Below are 21,605 nucleotides of genomic sequence, written 5' to 3' on the forward strand. Positions count from 1 at the left end.
ATATTTAGGCAAACATTAAAGAGATTTGTAAAAATGCAAAACAATGCCACTCTTCTCACTATATAAGTTTTGTTTTAGAAAAGTTATTTTTCATAAAAATGTTATTAATGTAAACATGTAACGGGGTGTTTTTACGGTTATTTTTATGTAACAAACTTTAAAAAATCAAATCAGTCAACTTATCTTAAATCCCAACTACTCTCTTAAAACCTTTATTAAGAACAGCCAACCAACAGGGTTCCCTTCCTAATAATAGCACTTAGGCTGTAACATAATCTGGTAGTTGGTTAAACACACAATTCTCTGTATTAATTTCTTAAGCAAATAACATTTTGGTACAGACATCCCTGAATACTTTTCCTATATTAAATTTGGTATTTGTACATTAGTGATAAACATTTTGAGCTATAGCATGATATTGCCTGCTTGTCAGAAGTTTAATGTTTAGAAGTTTAATGCAGTAGCAACATCTTTATCAGTATTTACTTATGTTATTATCTAAACATTTTATTAGCATGATATTTAAACTATACTCTGAGAACTACAGATCCAAGGAAGCTGTTTTACATTTAGGACATCCAAATAAGATTTCATCTAAAAAATAAGTTCACTATTTTTAGTTTTTTACCATATGATCCAGCAATTCCACTCCTGAGTATATATTCGAAGAAAATGAAAATACTAACTCAAAAAGATACATGCACCTTAATGTTCATAGCAGCATTATTTACAAGAGCCAAGATATGGAAGCAACCTAAGTGTCTATCAACAGATGAATGGGTAAGGAAGATGCAGAGTATGTGTATATATATGAATATTTATATAGCTACGAATATTTATATAGATAATAAAATATTTCTCAGCCATAAAAAAGAATAAAATTTTGCCATTTGCAACAACATGGATCAATCTGGAGGGTATTATACTTAGTGAAATAAGTCAGAGAAAGACAAATATTATATGTCACCACTTACATGTGGAATCTAAAAAATAAAACAAATGAAAGAATATAACAAAACTGAAATAGGTTCACAGATATAGAGAACAAAATCATGGTTACCAGTGGAGAAAGGGGAGGGGGAGGGGCAATATAGGGATAGAGTATTAAGAGGTACAAACTACTATGTATAAAATAAGCTATAAGGATATACTGTACAGCATGGGGAATATAGCCAATACTTTATACTAACTTTAAATGGAGTATAATCTACAAAAATATTGAATCACTATGTCATACACCTGAAACTAACGTAATATTGTAAATCAACTGTACTTCAATTTTTTTAAAAAAGACACTTGATTTAAAAAAAAAGTCTGAAAACCAGTTTTATTACATTTTGTGTTTTATAAAAATTAATAGAAATCAAAACAGTGAAAACATTAAAACTAATCAGAAGAAATACAGGCCCTAAAGTTAAGAAAACTAAAAGAAAGATGAAAATAAAGGTGAATAATTGCCCCCCGCAAAAGGCAATTATTTTGGTTTCTCTAATGTGCACCAGACTTCAGTGTCTGATTGCATTCAAATACTAAAGACAAGAATGAAATGAAAAGCTGAAACCAGATTAAGATAGGTTATTCTGAAAGAACCTTTTTAAAATTACTAAAGTAATACATGTAGGTAATACAGATATGTGTAATTAAAAAATGATAGTTTCCTCCCTGCAACCCACTCACTAAGGTAAAAGCTTCCATATATTTCTATATGCTTACACAAACATTAACATATTTAAGGTTTGTTTTTTAAATAAAATACTACACATATTATATGTATTATATGTAATATATGTATTATAATATGTATTAACAAAATATCTTATATATATTTCCAAAGCAATAATATAGATCTATATTCACATGATTGAGAGAAAAAAGGAGTATTCATTAAAAAATTTAAAAAAAAACACAACCTAAAAATATGAAGTACTCAGGAAGGAGCAGAGTATGACTTGCTGTGTTCAGAGATGGGAAAGCCATATTTAAAATTCTGAGAGGAATTCCCTGGCAGTCCAGTGGTTAGGACTCCGAGCTTCCACTGAAGAGGGCACAGGTTCAATCCCTGTTCAGGGAACTGAGATCTGGCATGCTGCACAGTGTGGCCAAAAAAGCAACAACAACAAAAAGATTCTGAGAGAATCCAGAATCCTGGGACCATTTTAATGTATGATTACCCTTCAACACAGATTACCCCCGATTTTGTATTTTTCCTTTATGTTTTAGGTGTTGTTGGTTTTTTTCCCCTTTTTTTGAGAGTCATCCTAGTTAACAGGATTATAATAAGGAGTTTAAAGGAACACAAAGAAAAGGTGTGTATAAAAAAGACTAAGCTGGTCTGAGCCACTTTGGTTGAAGAGCCTGAGCAAGAATGCTGTCAAGTAGGGTTATGGTAGCACAAGGCCACCTCCCCTAGATGCTCAAGGCCACTTTTATATTCTCTATCCTCCCACCATCTAACCACCCATCATCTAACATTTAACATTTTGTTACAATTAGATTCTTAGGCTTGCTTCTAAAGACCACGAAAGGGGGAAAAAAGATGCCCAAATGTAGCTGCCGAAGAGAAATAAACCCTGGTCAGATTTAACTTCATAATACACTTGATAATTCAAAAAACATGAATGACACATTTCCAAAACTGATTACAGAAGAAAATTCCTTGACTGGGTCAATGAGAAAAGAACACATTGAAAGGTTGTTAAAGACCTACCATTAAAATTTTTTTTAAATGTTTAATTATAAAAAAAAGGACAGCAGGCCCATATGGTTTTATGAGCAATTTCTCCTGAATCTCAAGGTACAGATAATTACTATGTTATTCAAGCTATTTCTGAGCAGAAAAAAATATGTATTAGTGTTTTATAAAGCCAACATAGCTGATACCAAAACCTGATAAGATGATACAAAAAGAAAACAAGAGCCTCTTTCACTTAAGAAAATAAATAGTGGGACTTCCCTAGTGGCACAGTGGTTAAGAATCTGCCTGCCAATGCAGGGGACATGGGTTCAATCCCTGGTGCAGGAAGATCCCACATGCCGTGGAGCAACTATGCCTGTGTGCCACAACTACTGAGCCTGCGCTCTAGAGCCCACGAGCCACAACTACTGAGCCCGTGTGGCACAACTACTGAAGCCTGCACGCCTGGAGCCCGTTCTCTGCAACAAGAGAAGCCACAGCAATGAGAAGCCCGCGCACCGCAACAAAGAGTAGTCCCCGCTCTCCGCAACTAGAGAAAGCCCGCGCGCAGCAAAAAAGACCCAATGCAACCAAAAATAAATTAATTAATTAAATTGATTCTTTAAAAAAAAAACAAACAAAACAAGAACATAAATAGTACAGGGTATTTCACCTCTAGATTCTGCAGAAATGAAAAGTAATTTCTAGCAGTGTATATAAGTATAACCAAATTCTAAACACAAAAAATCTGGAGTTTATTATTCTACCATGTAAGAAAGCATAATGGAATAGCAAGGGGAAAAAAAAAACAGGCCTACTCCAAACTCGTTCCAAAGGAACAAACAATAGCACAATGCACTCTAATGTATTCAATATACCCTTGGACAAGAATGTTTAAGAGCCATACAATCCTATGAGTAGATGCTGAAAAAAAAAATTTGCTAAAACGCAATAGCTCATTCTAATAACAGCCACATCTAACAGAAGACTACAATAAATGATAAAAACTATTAACCAAAAACACAACATTATCATTCTAAAAGGTGAAATGTTAAAACCATTTCAATTAGTATCAGCAACTAGAAAGGGATATATCACCATTATTAGTTAATATTCCTCTTGGAGATTCCAGCCAATGGAATAAGAAAATGAAACAATTGGTTTAAACATTGACTATAAGACATAAAACTATTTCTTTTGCTGATAACATTGAATACCTAGAAAACACAGAAATTCTAATTTTAAAAACCACCCAAATTAATAAGAAAATAAGGCAAGGTGGTTTGATACAAGAAAAACATTCAAACATTAACAGCTTTTCTTTAGGTTAGCAATTAATACCCAGAAATGAAAATGAAGGGGAAAATTCCACTCACAATGGCTACAGACATAAATATTTAAGGAAAAAATGTAGTAAGAAAGACATGCCATGTATGAAGAAGAAAACTATAAAATCTTAGTTAAGGCTGTAAAATATGAATAAGTGAAAAGACAATCTACATTCTGGGGTGGGAAAGCTTAATGGCTTTCTCCAAAAACTAAGAAATTTTAAGCAATTCCAGACAGATTAAAGACAAACGTTTAAAAAAAAAATCTAAATGTACTGTAAGGTTTCTGATATATGATAAAGATGACATTTAAATTTAGTGGGAATTTACTTAATATACAGGGATGGACAACTGACTATCCATCTGAAAGAAAAAATAGTTACAATTCCTCTCTCATATCACATATAAAAATAAATTTCAGAATGGAGGAGGCAAGGGAAAAAAAGAACACTTTTTTTAAAAAAGCATTTATAGGGAATTCCCTGGCAGTCCAGTGGTTAAGACTCCGTGTTTCCAGGCAGAGGGCACAGGTTCAATCCCTGATCAGAGAACTAAGATCCCGCACGCTGCACGGCACAGCCAAAAAATAAAAAAAAAAAAAAAGCATTTATAGTTAAGTTAAAATGTGATATCATGAGTGTGTATCTACATGAACGCATTAAAAATCATTAGTTCTATTATCTCCTAATGTGTAGGAATAGTGTCTCATAGCATTAAGTGAAGAAAGCAAGTTGCAAAAAATGTGTATAAAAAGTTCTATTTCTGTAAAAAAGCAAAAACAAAGCCCTTACAAATTGTATTTAATTATACTCATATGAGCAAGGAAAAGGTATAAAAGGATAAATTCCAGACAGCTACCATTTGGAAAGGAGGAAAAAGGTAATTTTTTCTGTATGCATATTTGTATTGTTTCCACTGTTGTGATAAATATGTACTGTATATGTTAATTTGAAAAGCATGAATTTAAAGAACTTTAATGAGTTTTCTAGACTTAAACTCATGCTGGCTTATCATTTCTTTGAAGTGCTCAAGCCTGCATTTATCATTAGCAGCTACCGCTTACTGAATGCTTATGTGTCAGACTCCGTACTAAGGTCTTCTACATACTGTCTCTTTGATCCTCTCAATTCACTATTGAGTACTATCATACGCCATTTCACAGATAAAGAAAGTTAGGATTAAAGGTTATCCCCAAGCTGACAGTTAAAAACTGGCAAAACTGGAACCTGACCAAGAAACCCTACTCTTAACTATAACTGCACTAAAAAGCCTCTATAATCTTGCCCAAATTTGACCTCAAGGTTACTAGTCTATGATTTGCAAAACACATCTGCCCTTTATTGAAAATAGTCAAAATTCTGCCCATCTTCTTTCTGTCAGCATGTCTTCTTTTCTCTCCCCAAATCTCAAAGATCACCGACATTATTTCACATGCAAGTTCCTTCAAGGCCAAGGAATATAATTCGACCAAGAGAAGTGAGCTAAGTGACCCACCTAAAACCCCTACCTATTGAGGACTCTTCTTGGCAATAACCAATGATCACTTTATTTGTTCAAAAACAAACAAACAAACAAAAATCCTTTTCCCCAGAGAAGGCAAAAGAAAAATAAGTTAAGCATTCCTCATGGAAGCAACCTAAATGCCCATTGACAGACAAATGGATAAAGAAGATGTGGTACATATATACAATGGAATATTACTCAGCCATAAAAAGGAATGAAATTGGGTCATTTGTAGAGACGTGAATGGACCTAGAGACTGTCATACAGAGTGAAGTAAGTCAGAAAGAGAAAAACAAATATTGTATATTAACGCATATATGTGGAACCTAGAAAAATGGTACAGATGAACCAGTTTGCAGGGCAGAAATAGAGACACAGATGTAGAGAACAGACGTATGGACACCAAGGGGGGAAAGTGGCGGGGGGGGGGGGGGGGGGGGTGGTGGTGTGATGAATTGGGAGATTGGGATTGACATGTATACACTAATATGTATAAAATGGACAACTATGGGATTGACATGTATACACTAATATGTATAAAATGGACAACTAATAAGAACCTGCTGTATAAAAAAATAAATAAAATAAAATTTTTAAAAAAAGAAGTTAAGCATTCCACTTCCCTTTTGCCTATAAACTATAAAAGCCCAGAGTAGGCACATGAAAGACATTTGTTGAGTGTTGAATGAATAATTTTGGTATTACACCATCCAGCCCAAACAAGCAGGAAACTTCTTTGCTCTTAGCACTCCACATAATGTTAAAAACCCTTTCTAGTTGCCTCGTTTTTACAATCTTGGCCTTCAGTCACATTAGCTTTCCTGACACTATACTTAAAAGCTAGTGCCACCCTCATGTATTCACCTTCGGCAACGTGCCCTTCTTTTGTACATGCCTTTTTGGAATCTGAGTTTAGACTGCTTCCAGTGCAAGCACACCAGTTCCCTCAGGTGCCTCCTCCTTTTTTCCCAGTTAGGACTCTTTCTCCAAACTGCCTTTTAGCTTTCTAGGTCTTGGAATAATACCTATTCTCTAAATTGCTGAACATCCACCTCCTTAAAAACTTGGTTATCATGAACTCTAAAATTTCGTGGTCCTTTTCTCCCAGTGGAAGTATTTTCGACTTGCCAACCAATTCCTACCTACTGTAATAGTTAGGTACAGAGTAGCAGTTTCCATTCCACTTCCTCAATCTAACAGGTGATGACACAATCAGCAGCATTTCTTTTTAGAGAAATGCAACTTGCAGGTGGCTAAATAACTGATCTTACCACACCCCAATCTGATGCCATCGCTACCATAATTACTATATTTCCTTGGCTCCAGTCTGGCCTCCCTCATCAATCCTTAACAAAGCTGCTACAGCCAACTTTCTAAGCCCCAAATCTCATCATGTCACTTACCTGCTCAAAAATCTCCCTTGTTAAACAATATGCTGAACTCCTAAGTATAATTTTAAAAAGCAATAATCTGGCCCCAACCAGTATTTTCCATTTTATCTTTGACTAACTCCTCATTAGCACCTGGGACAGAACCTTGCATAATCCACCCTAAGCACCAGCTGTAAACTGCTAACCATTTCCAGAATATATATCACATGTTCATGCCTCAGAATGTTTACCCCTACTGTTCTCTGCACTGGTAATTACCTTCTCCATTTGTCCCTCTGGAAAAATCCTCCTCCATGTTTACTGTCTGCGTTAAATGGCACTTCCTCTATAAAGTCATCCCCAAATTCTACCGCCAACCCCAACAATGCAGAATTAATTGCTCTTTCAGCTGGATTCCCATAATATAGTGGATAATATAGTGGATTCCCACTATTTATTGTGGTTCCGTATCCTAGTTATTTGTTTATGCCCCTATCCTCCTAGTTTTATGTATTTATCCAGGGCAAAAGCTGTATCTTATTTCAGTGTTTATCAAACATTAGGAGCCAATCCACCACAAATGGATAAACCATTCAGTGAGCCATACCATACAAGTTTTTTAATAGATCAGAACAGAAGATATCAGAGGACACTGAGCATAACAACAATTAGTATCATTTTCAGAAACAGTTATGTGTGTGTATATATAACGGATTGTGATAGAAAATACATTTCTTACTATGAGCTGTAGTAAAAGTAAGTTTGAAAAACTCTTATTTAACTTTTACCTCCAGTGCCTACTGCCTAATACACAGCAAGGGCTCAGAAAGTGGTTGCAGAGGTAAAAGTATTTGAGTGTCCACATTAAGAACACATTATCATTCCTTTCCTTTATCTGGCCAGATATGGTTTAGTATGCTCCCACAATCACATCACTTCTGTTCCTTTCTCCTTTATATCTGCAATAATTAACTTTCTCGCTGTAAAACTCAAGTCATTCCCATAGAGATTTATATCTTTTGAATCCAGCCAGCCTTCTTTTAAATTGTCTAACCTTCCAATGCTAAATATTCCTTCCTAAGTTTTACCCACATGAATCTTCTGTATCATACAAGAAAAATCTTTCCCATCTGCTCTCTCTTTCAAGGTATGAGCCTATCTATCACCTTTTCTCCATAGTTAAGTTTTTAAAAATAAGGATCAACCCTTTGCCTCCAGTCCATCTCACACATCTTCCTAAAATCACTGTAACCCAGCTTCTGTTCAAGTTGCTAAGGAGCCCCAAGTTGCCCAAGAACTAAGTTGCCCACGAACTGAGTAGAGTAGCCCTTTCTCAGCTCTTAGCCTCAACTGCTCTACAACTGCTTCTATGGAAGACACCACACCAACCTGCATTCTCTTCTACCTCTACATGAATAAACATATGAAAAGCACTTGAAAATAGGCCTAGCTCATAGTAAGTACTATTTAACTGTTAGTTGATACATTATCATTTATTCCTCCTCTTATTCCCTAAATATAGATGATTGTCCAAGATTCTGTCCTCAGCAGTTTTCTTTTCTTCCCCTCCCACTTTCTCCCTGGGTCTTATCGTCTCCTCACAAGGTTTTGACTAGCCCACCTGTAGGAGGGCTAGTCAAAACCTTGTGAGATGATAAATAAATCCTCCTCTCTCATAAATCCAAACCCATCTCCTGAACCACAGGCCCACACTCAACATACCCAATGCTAACTGTCTTTTCCAAATGTCCTTAAATGTTTATGAATAGCACCACCATAGTTCCCATTTTTCACTTCACTCTCTTCCTCACCACCAGCACCACTACCACCATGATATGTAGTCAATTTTCAAATTGTCAACTCTACCTTCTCAATGTCTTTTCTTTCCATTTTCTAGTTCAGACCTTCTTTATCCCTCATCTACTCTAGCCCTCCAAATTGGCAGACTCAACTACACACTGTTGTCAGATAAATCTTTTTTAAAAAAATCACAGCTCTGATTGAATTACTTACCAGGTCAAAACCCTTCAATGGATCTGCCCTACTTTCCTTAAAGAGCACAGCTTTTCAGCTGGGTATTCAAAAGCCTCCAAGGAGTAGATGGTACCAACCCCCTCTCTTGGCCTTCTCCTTATTCACAGTACCCACAACCTCACCAAGCTGGAAAATATCTTTAGGACTCATCTCATTGATGTCTTAGCTCAAACGTATTCTTAATAAACACTCCTCCCAATATCTTCATACTTCAGTCTGTCAATATTTTACCAAGCTTAAATATCCACTCAAAACTCCAAATCCTCCACAGGTTTGGTTTTTTTGTTTGTTTTTGTTCTTTCTTGATTACCTTTCTTCCCCTGCCCCAAAGATATTCACTCCCTCTTCCAAATGTTCTTAGCCCTTAGTAAAGACTCTTTAAGGCTGGCCATATATACACTAATATGTATAAAACAGATAACTAATAAGAACCTACTGTATAAAAAGTAAATTTTTAAAAAAAGGGTGACCTACGTTCTGCAATATAGTATGGCTATTTATATAAACACCTTATTCTCCACACTTAACAAAAAGCTCCTTAAAAGCAAAGACCATTTCTTAAATAGCTTTACAGTCTTTAGGACTGCCACTATATCTTCTGAATTTAACTTTTTTAAAGAGAAACACAACCACTGAAAATAGCAAGTCGCTTAGTTCTTGAAAACCTCAGACATCCTTAGGCTACGATGCTAAACATTCCCTAATGAAAACCCAGAAGAACCTACAGTTTATAAACAACTTGGGTAAAGGGTAAGGAGGAAATGAATCAGAGAGAGTGACAGAAGGAAACTGCCTTGTAGTTCACCCCTCAGTGTTTTACACACCGTCCCTGATAAAGACCTTAAATAGAAAGTCAAGGTAACTGGATTCCAGTGCCAACTATATGCCAACTATACCATTTACTTGCTTAGTGCCTTCAAGTCAGTACCCTCTGAGGCTTTTTTAATTTATTCAATGAGGGACTTGTACTAGAAGATAAACACGATCCCCTCCTTAGGCACCCCATGTTTCTTCAAAACCCCATGTTTCACCCAAAACCCTGACAAGTGTTCAGAGCTTTACCTCAAGCCTCACTTTCTCAGATTCCTTCCCCAGTTACTCTGGTCCTGCCTGCTCTGGGCTACTTCAGCACCTGTAATCCTTGTAACCGAAACTAAGTCACAAACTATCTGTCCCTAACGCTTCACAAGTGAACTGCAAAGTGGCCTCGGGAAAAGCAATGCATTCCGCTCAGGCAGAAGCTAGCCTTCCTCTCCCTGTTGCTGCTCCATATCAAGGCGCCCAAAGATGCATCTAGAACTGTGTCCATAATGTTGCAGCCTGAGTCCCCTCCGCCTGGGTTCCCTCCTTTCCAGGACCAAAAGGTTCTCTAAGAAGCAGCCATAGTCCTCCTCACCCAGTAACTCGAGGTTCATCCCTGAGGACTCTGGCCGTCCGGTCTCAGCTCCAGCAACGACACCTTCTCTCCCGCCCGCTTCCAAAACCTGCGTCTGACTGGGGGGCGCCGCAAAGAGCCTGGCGCAAGCTCCGGAGACTTTCTGGTTTAGAAGACCTCACGGCTTCCGCTTTCTTCCCTCGCCTTCCTTGTTCGTTTCAAGTGGGCTGTCCATATATATGCCTAACCAAAAAGAAGAAAAAACTCTCTCAGAATCACTTGACTATGATATTTTTTAATGGATAAAAATGCTATCGTCACTCAGGTTTTTTTAAAAGTGCAAGAATTTGGGGCTGTTTTCTCTCGGATCATGTAAGTGAGCTACAGAGTTTAGGCACATAGTTAGACTACTAATCCTTCCCGTGTTGTGTGTTCAGCGGCGTTGTCCCGGCGGGCTGCCTCAGATGCCGCCGGAAGGGTTCCGGCCGAGTGTCTGAAGTAGCACAGCAGGAACAGTCGGCCCCAGAGCTCGGGTGTGGAGCGCAGCTGTATTCGACAAGGCGGTACTCGCCCTGTATGTAGGCTAGTTATCGTGTATCTGTCTCAGTCTTGTGAAAATTATTTCACATTTGTAAAGGTATGCCATCGATCCCACAGAAACGTCCGATAGAATTTATCTAAGGATTTACCGTGTACCCAGCGTTGACCAGGACCCTGGAAGTGAATTGGAATGGGAGGTGACTGAGTTCCCTGGAACTCAATCAGACAGAACGGTGATGAGATACCCAAAGCAACTAGAGGCCAGTTGATGTAACTAGCGAATGGGCAAATTCTGTATAAACAGGTTTTGACTATGAATGCTGTGGGCTATGACAAAAAGGAAAGATGGGCGTAGGTTGGCTGCAAAAAAAATAGGACTGGCGCTAGATCCTCTTACGTAGATTACGTGGCCTCTTATGTAGCCAGTAATCCCAGCTCTTCTCTTAGTACTAACTTCACCCCTTGGGCAGTATTTTATCCTCTGTGTCTCAGTTTTCTTATATGTAAAATGGGGGTAGTGCTTACAGGGTTATTGTGAAGGTTAAATGAGTGAACACATATGAAATGCTTAGAACAGCAAGTGCCCAGTAAATGTTAGCTGTTACTACTTTCCCCTAAATTATCTCACTTCCAGACTTCCCTGGTGGTACAGTGGTTAAGAATCCGCCTGCCAATGCAGGGGACACGGGTTCAAGCCCGGGTCCGGGAAGATCCCACGTGCCGCAGAGCAACTAAGCCCGTGTGCCACAACTACTGAGCCTGCGTGCCACAACTACTGAAGCCCACGCACCTAGAGCCCATGCTCCGCAACAAGAGAAGCCACCGCAACGAGAAGCCCGCGCACCGCGAGGAAGAGTAGCCCCCGCTCGCTGCAACTAGAGAAAGCCCATGCGCAGCAACACAGATCCAATGCAGCCAAAGATAAATAAATAAATTTATTAAAAAAAGAAAAAAATTATCTCACTTCCTTGAGAACATTAGGGTAGCTACTGGCCCCATTTGACCAAGTGCAGTAATTGAGGCTCAGAAATTAGACATGTTAAAGAGAAAACCACAGGCCCAAAATGGCCTCACTTGTGCTAAAGCCCGTGATACCAGATCTAGATCTAATACCTGATCTAAATGCAGTTTCAACCTTCACCAGAAATGTAATCTTTATTGGCTAGTCTGGAATTTTCAGCACCAACGAGGTAATATGTCTCCTGGGCCCTCTCCACCTCTGCTTACCACCCAACACCCCCCAGAAGGGGCAATCTGCATGATAAAACCCTTGCCATTCCCTTCCTCCCAGAAAGAAGGTCTGTTGACCTAAAAATAATCCTTTCTTTTCTTTTGCTAATAGCTCCCTTACCCTACCCTTCTTCCTATAAAAAGCTTCCATTTTGTACATCCCTCAGAGTGCCCTTCTGTTTACAAGATGGAATGCTGCCCATCTAGTTTAATAATGCCAATTAGATCTTCAAACTTACTCAGTTGAATTTTGGTTTTTAACAGGCAGTTTGCATTCCTTCACATATCCAAAACATGGCCAAAATGCATCTAAAATATTGTACTACCAACGATGGTATGTAGGAGTATTTCTGCACACCTTTGTAATCATTTGTTATTATCAGTTCTCTCAAACACTGCCAACTGGGTGGGTGAAAAAATGTCATTGTTACATTTATTTCCTAATAAGGATGATCAGCTTTTCACATGTATAAGTGTGTATTTTTCTCTTCTGTGAGGTGACCGGTTCATATCCTCTATTTTTTGGATGGCGTATTCATCTTGTTTGATTTTTAAGCAAGGAATAATATGATCAGATTGATGCTTAAAGAAAGAAAACAAGGACAGTGTGGAGCAGGGCTTGATTAGAGGGGTGGAAAGCAGTTAGGAGATTACTATAGTAATCTTGTAGAGATGAGGAAGACCTAGGCAATGCATTCAAGAGAGAGATACCAGACAGAACTGACTGAATGGGAAAGACCTTTTGCATGTGGAAAGTATTAGAAGATCAGGAGGCTGGTGTGACTCCCATGTTTCTAGTTTGGTGGTTCCATTTGCCAAAGTAGAGAATGCAGGAAAAGGAATAGCTTTGGCAAGGTAGATGAAGAGTACCCCACTGGGACAAGTTGGGTTTAAGGAGCCTGTGAGAAATTCAAGTGATCCTACAAGCATGGAGTTCAAAGAAGAAGTCTAGTCTAAAGATCTACTGTATTTCATCAATTCTAATATGTACACTTTTCCACATTTAAAAATCTATGAAATAAGGATATATCTTACATTTGATTATATCTCATATTTAGCAGTGGGTTTGTTTCTTAGTGCTAAGAATCACTAAGATAAGATAATCATGTGTCTTATAACTTGTGGCATCTTTGATTTGATGATAAACAGTGTTATTGGTCGACTTTTGCTTTACAAAGTCTTTTTTTTTTTTTTTTTTGGCTGCGCCATGCGACATGCAGGATCCTAGTTCCCCATTCAGGGATCGAACCCATGCACCCTGCAGTGGAAGTGCGAAGTCCCAACCACTGGACCACCAGGGAATTCCCTACAAAGTCTTATTAATACTACCAACTACAAAGGAAGGTACCCATATTTGTGTGTTGAAGGGGAGAAAGGGAAATTTAATATTCTTCCTTCTCGCCCTGAAGCAACTTGTACCTGTCATTCAGATTCTATGTGAGAAAGAACTTTTTTTAGCTAGGCTGAACTTCTGTTTCATTAAAGACTTTTACAGATCCTCCTGAAATTAGGCCAGCAGGTATTTACCTCTTCTCCAGGTAAAAATCAGGAATTCTCTGAGTGGAGCACCTCCCAATCAGCTAGGATACACTCCTGCAGCTGGCTCAAATCACAGGCAGTATGGTGAGGGCCAGGAGATTATTGTAGCATTTCAAAGATATAACCAGTGGTTCTCAACTTTAGCCACACGTTGGACTTTCTGTGGCGCTTCAAAATAATATAGGTGCCTGGGTCCCACACCCAGAGAGCCTGCATTAATTGCAGAATCTACCTAGAGCATTCCTAGGCATGGTATTTTAAAAGCTCCTAGGTGATTCTAATGTTCAGACAAGGTTGAAAACCACTACTGTAGTACAAGGCTGGGGGCGCCACCCAAATTATTGGCTGAGACAGGGGGTGAAGGCTTTCTCAGAAAGTGTACACTTGACCACAATCTGTGCTTATTGCCAGAGATTACAGACTTCAAAGGTAGAGCTAAGAAAGAAAACATTATATGGGCAGTAACATCAGCATAGCTCTTGGTTCCCTGGAGAAAAGAAGAATTGGAGGCGAAGAAAGATCTGTGCTATTCACTTGAATGTACACCTCCAACAATGGAAAAATACACATACACAGGTTATTCATTGCAGTACTGTTTGTAATTGCAAAATATTGGAAACAACCTAAGTGTTCATACATTTATGGTATATAATACAATGGCATACTCAGCAGCTATTTTAAAAAACAAGGAAGAACTCTGTGAATTGATATAAAGTGGTTGCCAAGACATACTGCTAAAAGAAAAATGCAAAGCACAAAAGATTTATCTATACAATGCTGGCCTAAGAAAGAAAGGAATATAAGAAAACATACTGCATTTGCCCATATGTGCAAAAGAAATACAGAAAAGATAAATCAGAAACTAAGGAGACTGGTTACCTATAGGAAGCAGGTGTGAAAAGAATGGAAAAAAGGGGGGGTAAACGAGAATGGGGTAACAGGGATGAGGACGTAGTGATACTGTATATATTTTTTAACATCTTTATTGGAGTATAATTGCTTTACAATGTTGTGTTAGTTTCAGCTGTATAACAAAGTGAATCAGCTATATGCATACGTATATCCCCATATCCCCTTCTTGCGTCCCCCTCCCACCCTCCTTATCCCACCCCTCTAGGTGCTCACAAAGCACAAAGCTGATTTCCCTATGCTACACAGCTGCTTCCCACTAGCTATCTATTTTACATTTGGTAGTGTATTTATGTCCATGACACTCTCTCACTTTGTCCCAGTTTACCCTTCCCCCACCATGTGTCCACAAGTCCATTCTATATGTCTGTGTCTTTATTCCTGTCCTGCCCCTAGGTTCATCAGAACCTTTTTTTTTTTTTAGATTCCATAAATATGTTTAGCATACGGTATTTTTCTCTGTCTGACTTACTTCACTCTGTGTGACAGACTGTAGGTCCGTCCACCTCACTACAAATAACTCAGTTTCATTTCTTTTTATGGCTGAATAATATTCCATTGTATAAATGTGCCACATCTTCTTTATCCATTCATCTGTCGATGGACACTTAGGTTGCTTCCATGTCCTGGCTACTGTAAATAGTGCTGCATTGAACATTGGGGTGCATGACTCTTTTTGAATTATGGTTTTCTCAGGGTATATGCCCAGTAGTGGGATTGCTGGGTCATATGGTAGTTCTATTTGTAGTTTTTTAAGGAACCTCCATACTGTTCTCCATAGTGGCTGTATTAATTTACATTCCCACCAACAGTGCAAGAGTGTTCCCTTTTCTCCACACCCTCTCCAGCATTTATTGTTTGTAGATTTTTTGACGATGGCCATTCTGACTGGTGTGAGGTGATACCTCATTGTAGTTTTGATTTGCATTTCTGTAATGATTAGTGATGTTGAGCATCTTGTCATGTGTTTGTTGGCAATCTGTATATCTTCTTTGGAGAAATGTCTATTTAGGTCTTCTGCCCATTTTGGGATTGGGTTTTTTGTTTTTTGGATATTGAGCTGCATGAGCTGCTTGTATATTTTGGAGATTAATCCTGTGTCAGTTGCCTCGTTTGCAAATATTTTCTCCCATTCTGAGGGTTCTCTTTTTGTCTTTTTTATGGTTTCCTTTGCTGTGCAAAGGCTTTTAAGTTTCATTAGGTCCCATTTGTTCATTTTTGGTTTTCTTTCCATTTCTCTAGGAGGTGGGTCAAAAAAGGATCTTGCTGTGATTTATGTCATAGAGTGTTCTGCCTACGTTTTCCTCTAAGAGTTTTATAGTGTCTGGCCTTACATTTAGGTCTTTAATTCATATTGAGTTTATTTTTGTGTATGGTGTTAGGAAGTGTTCTAATTTCATTCTTTTACATGTAGCTGTCCAGTTTTCCCAGCACCACTTATTGAAGAGGCTGTCTTTTCTCCACTGTGTATTCTTGCCTCCTTTATCAAAGATAAGGTGACCATTTGTGCCTGGATTTATCTCTGGGCTTTCTATCCTGTTCCATTGATCTATATTTCTGTTTTTGTGCCAGTACCATACTGTCTTGATTACTGTAGCTTTGTAGTATAGTCTGAAGTCAGGGAGCCTGATTCCTCCAGCTCCATTTTTCTTTCTCAATATTGCTTTGGCTATTCGGGTTCTTTTGTGTTTCCATACAAATTTTGAAATTTTTTGTTCTAGTTCTGTGAAAAATGCCATTGGTAGTTTGATAGGGTTTGCATTGAATCTGTAGATTGCTTTGGGTAGTATTTCAGAATCATCATTTTCACAATGTTGATTCTTCCAATCCAAGAATATGGTATATCTCTCCATCTGTTGGCATCATCTTTAATTTCTTTCATCAGTGTCTTTTACAGTTTTCTGCATACAGGTCTTTTGTCTCCTTAGGTAGGTTTACTCCTAGGTATTTTATTATTTTTGTTGCAGTGGTAAATGGGAGTGTTTCCTTAATTTCTCTTTCAGATTTTTCATCATTAGTGTATAGGAATGTAAGAGATTTCTGTGCATTAATTTTCTATCCTGCTACTCTACCAAATTTATTGATTAGCTCTAGTAGTTTTCTGGTAGCATCTTTAGGATTCTCTATGTATAGTATCATGTTATCTGAAAACAGTGGCAGTTTTACTTCTTCTTTTCTGATTTGGATTCCTTTTATTTCTTTTTCTTCTCTGATTGTTGTGGCTAAAACTTCCAAAACTATGTTGAATAATAGTGGTGAGAGTGGACATCCTTGTCTTGTTCCTGATCCTAGAGGAAATGCTTTCAGCTTTTCACCATTGAGAATGATGTTTGCTGTAGGTTTGTCATGTATGGCCTTTATTATGTTGAGGTAGGTTCCCTCTATGCCTGCTTTCTGGAGAGGTTTTATCATAAATGGGTGTTGAATTTTGTCAAAAGCTTTTTCTGCATATACTGAGATGATCATATGGTTTTTCTCCTTCAATTTGTTAATATGGTGTATCACATTGATTGATTTGCATATATTGAAAAATCCTTGCATTCCTGGGATAAACCCCACTTGATCATGGTGTATGATCCTTTTAATGTGCTGTTGGATTCTGTTTGCTCGTATTTTGTTGAGGATTTTTGCATCTATGTTCTTCAGAGATATTGGCCTGTAGTTTTCTTTTTCGGTGACATCTTTGTCTTGTTTTGGTATCAGGGTGATGGTGGCCTCGTAGAATGAGTTTGGGAGTGTTCCTTCCTCTGCTATATTTTGGAAGAGTTTGAAAAGGATAGGTGTTAGCTCTTCTCTAAATGTTTGATAGAATTCGCCTGTGAAGACATCTGGTCCTGGACCTTTGCTTGTTGGAAGATTTTTAATCACAGTCTCAATTTCAGTGCTTGTGATTGGTCTGTTTATATTTTCTATTTCTTCCTGGTTCACTCTCAGAAGGTTGTGCTTTTCTAAGAATTTGTCCATTTCTTCCAGGTTGTCCATTTTATTGGCATATAGTTGCTTGTAGTAATCTCTCATGATCCTTTGTATTTCTGCAGTGTCAGTTGTTACTTCTCTTTTTTCATTTCTAATTCTGTTCATTTGAGTCTTCTCCCTTTTTTTCTTGATGCGTCTGGCTAATGGTTTATCAATTTTAATTATCTTCTCAAAGAACCAGCTTTTAGTTTTATTGATTTTTGCTATTGTTTCCTTCATTTCTTTTTCATTTATTTCTGATCTGATCTTTATGATTTCTTTCCTTCTGCTAACTTTGGGTTTTTTTGGTTCTTCTTTCTCTAATTGCTTTAGGTGTAAGGTTAGGTTGTTTATTTGAGATTTTTCTTGTTTCTTGAGGTAAGATTGTATTGCTATAAACTTCCCTCTTAGACCTGCTTTTGCTGCATCCGATAGGTTTTGGGTCATTGTGTTTTCATTGTCATTTGTTTCTAGGTATTTTTTCATTTCCTCTTTGATTTCTTCAGTGATCTATAGGTTATTTAGTAGTGTATTGTTTAGCCTCCATGTGTTTGTATTTTTTACTGTAATTGATATCTAGTCTCATAGTGTTGTGGTCGGAAAAGATAAGTGATATGATTTCGATTTTCTTAAATTTACCAAGGCTTGATTTGTGACCCAAGACATGGTCTATCCTGGAGAATGTTCCATGAGCACTTGAGAAGAAAGTGTATTCTGTTGTTTTTGGATGGAATGTCCTATAAATATCAATTCAGTCCATCTTGTTTAATGTGTCATTTAAAGCTTGTGTTTTATTTTCATTTTGGATGATCTGTCCATTGGTGAAAGTGGAGTGTTAAAGTCCCCTACTATTATTGTGTTACTGTCAATTTCCCCTCCCCTACTATTATTGTGTTACTGTCAATTTCCCCTTTTATGGCTGTTAGCATTTGCCTTATGTGTTGAGGTGCTCCTATGTTGGGTGCATAAATATTTACAATTGTTATATCTTCTTCTTGGATTGATCCCTTGATCGTTATGTAGTGTCCTTCTTTGTCTCTTGTAATAGTCTTTATTTTAAAGTCTATTTTGTCTGATATGAGAATTGCTACTCCAGCTTTCTTTTGATTTCCATTTGCATGGAATATCTTTTTCCATCCCCTCACTTTCAGTCTGTATGTGTCGCTAGGTCTGAAGTGGGTCTCTTGTAGACAGCATATGTACGGGTCTTGTTTTTGTATCCATTCAACCTGTCTATGTCTTTTGGTTGGAGCATTTAATCCATTTACATTTAAGGTAATTATCAATATGTATGTCCCTATTACCATTTTCTTAATTGTTTTCAGTTTGTTTTTGTAGGTCTTTTCCTTCTCTTGTGTTTCCTGCCCAGAGAAGTTCCTTTAGCATTTGTTGTAAAGCTGGTTTGGTGGTGCTGAATTCTCTTAACTTTTGCTTATCTGTAAAGGTTTTAATTTCTCCATCAAATCTGAATGAGATCCTTGCTGGGTAGAGTAACCTTGGTTGTAGTTTTTTGCCTTTCATCACTTTAAATATGTCCTGCCACTCCCTTCTGGCTTGCAGAGTTTCTGCTGAAAAATCAGCTGTTAACCTTATGGGGATTCCCTTGTATGTTATTTGTTGCTTTTCCCTTGCTGCCTTTAATATTTTTTTTTGTATTTAATTTTTGATAGTTTGATTAATATGTGTCTCGGCATGTTTCTCTTTGGGTTTATCCTGTATGGTACTCTCTGTGCTTCCTGGACTTGATTGACTATTTCCTTTTCCATGTTAGGGAAGTTTTTGACTATAATGTCTTCAAATATTTTCTCAGACCCTTTCTTTTTCTCTTCTTCTTCTGGACCGCTATAATTCGAACGTTGGGGCGTTTAATATTGTCCCAGAGATCTCTGAGACTGTCCTCAATTCTTTTCATTCCTTTTTTGTTTATTCTGCTCCCTGGCAGTTATTTCCACCATTTTATCTTCCAGGTCACTTATCCATTCTTCTGCCTCAGTTATTCTGCTATTGATTCTTTCTAGAGTATTTTTAATTTCAGTAATTGTGTTGTTCATCACTGTTTGTTTGCTCTTTAGTTCTTCTAGATCCTTGTTAAATGTTTCTTGTATTTTCTCCATTCTGTTTCCAAGATCTTGGATCATCTTTACTATGATTACTCTGAATTCTTTTTCAGGTAGGTTGCCTATTTCCTCTTCATTTATTTAGTCTTGTAGGCTTTTACCTTGCTCCTTCATCTGTAACATATTTTTTTGTCGTTTCTTTTTTTTGATGGGTGGTGCTGTATTCCTATCTTACTGGTTGTTTGGCCTGAGGCGTCCAGCACTGGAGTTTGCAGGCAGTTGGATAGAGCTAGGTCCTGGTGCTGAGATGAGGACCTCTGGGAGGACTCGGAGCTCCCACCACAGGAGCTCGGGGCTGACCTTCCAGCCTGGGAACCAAGATCCCGCAAGCTTTGTAGCGCAGTAAAAAAAAAGAAAGAAAGAAAGAAAGAAAAAAAGCAGCGGTACAATATCAAAGAATAAAAAACAAAATTAAATTAGAAAGATAAAAAGTATATATTAGGAAAAATAAAACTATAATTGAAACAACTGCAACAAGGTAAAATAAAAGCACAACAGAAAAAAGAAAAAAAGGGGGGTGGTGGAACAAGCCAAAAGGAGAGAACAGTAACAAAGTATAAAGAATAAAATAAAATTAGAAAAATATTTATTAGGAAAAATAAAAATATAAAAGAATCAACAACAATGAATCAACAAGGTAAAACAGAACCCCAATCTAAAAGAGGAAAAAAGGAAAAAAAAAAGAAAAGCCTTGGCTATGGGGGCGGAGTTTAGGCGGGCGTGGAATTTAGGCAGGGGTGGGGTTTATGGTGGGGCAGGACCTAGGTGTGTGGGGGGTGACGTTTGAGCATGGGGCGGGGCCTAGGCCAGGCGACGTTCAAGCGTGGGGCGGTGCTTCTGCTTAGGACCTGCGGCAGAAGGGGAGAGGCAGCACGTCAAAAGGAGGGCGTCTGGAGTGAGGAGTTCTGGAGTTTGGAGGTAGGGCCTTGAGTGAGGGTGTGTTGGTGGGGTTTAGGCCCAGCACGTTGGGGTCTCCAAGTGTAGAGGTCTGGATGTGGGGTAGGGGCAGGGCTTGGGTTCTGAGCAGCAAGAGGGAGGCTCTGAGGGCAGGGAAATAGGCCTGGGAGCCCAACAGGCTCCCCAGTGCCTAAGTGGACAGGGAAAGCGCTGGCCGCGTTCCCTTCCATTCCTTCGTGCCTCTCCCCCACCATCTCCCCGAGGGCCTCCCCCCGTCGCCGCTGGACCCCTAACCATGGGGGGGGGGTCCCACTTGGTGTCAGAACACCTCCCCATCCCCCAGCCACCCCTCAGGGGTGCTGGTCCTGGAGGTCCGGCCTTTACTTTTGCTCCCCCTTCCCCCCCTCCCACTCCCTCAAGACCCGTGCATCTGGAGGGGGCCTTGGTGGGCAGAGGATCAGGCCTGGGATCTCAGCAGAGGTTCCTGGGGGCCCAAGTGGGCAGGGGAAACCTGGCCATGCTCCCTGTTGATCCTCTGCCCTCCCAGTTGTTCCCCAGTTTTCCCCTTCGGGCGTGGGATCCCTTCCCCTCCCCCAGCTGCCCCTCAGGGGCGCCAGTCCCGTCCTGCCTCCACTTCTCCTCCCCCTTCACTCCCCTCACGCCCCACGTCCTACCTGGTGGCTGGGGGTTCCTCCTGTCCCCTTAGGTGTCCGTGGTCCCCCACTGGTGCCTGGTAGGTGCCCTAGTTGTGAAGAGACGCGAATTCTGCGTCCTCCTAGTACGCCATCTTGTGTATATTTTTGTATTGCTTTGACCCTTAGAACCATAGTGGTGTATCACATACCCCAAAAATAAACAAACAACTAAAACCAACTAGGATGTGGAGAGAACCCAAATGGAATAAAAATACTAACAAATGAACCTACTGTAAAGCAATAACATAACTACACTTAAAAGGATGGGAGGAAAAGAACTAAGATGAATTCTGGGAAACAGCATCTTGATGGGATACTATAAGCCTAAAGACAAAAAGAACTATAGAAAATATCACCATTAGGTAAACACTAGTAATTGTTGCAGACAAGTTCCTTTAATGAGTGCTAAAATTAGTGGGCAGAAGTTTGAGAAGAAACA

The 21,605-nt window shown here is 38.7% G+C and overlaps 1 protein-coding gene across 2 annotated transcripts in view; it reads right to left on the reverse strand.

The window, feature by feature from the left end:
* RBBP5 (RB binding protein 5, histone lysine methyltransferase complex subunit) overlaps positions 1–10,473 on the reverse strand; it is a 33,807-nt gene extending 23,334 nt beyond the window's left edge. The window contains exon 1 of one of the 2 annotated variants that reach the window (XM_036872365.1): positions 10,306–10,473. In XM_036872365.1, coding sequence (XP_036728260.1) covers positions 10,306–10,324 — 19 coding nt within the window. In that variant the 5' untranslated portion in view covers positions 10,325–10,473. The remainder of the gene's footprint in view (positions 1–10,305) is intronic. The other variant, XM_036872375.1, reaches the window with a different exon arrangement.
* Positions 10,474–21,605: the final 11,132 nt, after the last annotated feature.

This window comes from Balaenoptera musculus, chromosome 1 (genome assembly GCF_009873245.2).
Source record: "Balaenoptera musculus isolate JJ_BM4_2016_0621 chromosome 1, mBalMus1.pri.v3, whole genome shotgun sequence".
Lineage (NCBI taxonomy): Eukaryota > Metazoa > Chordata > Mammalia > Artiodactyla > Balaenopteridae > Balaenoptera > Balaenoptera musculus.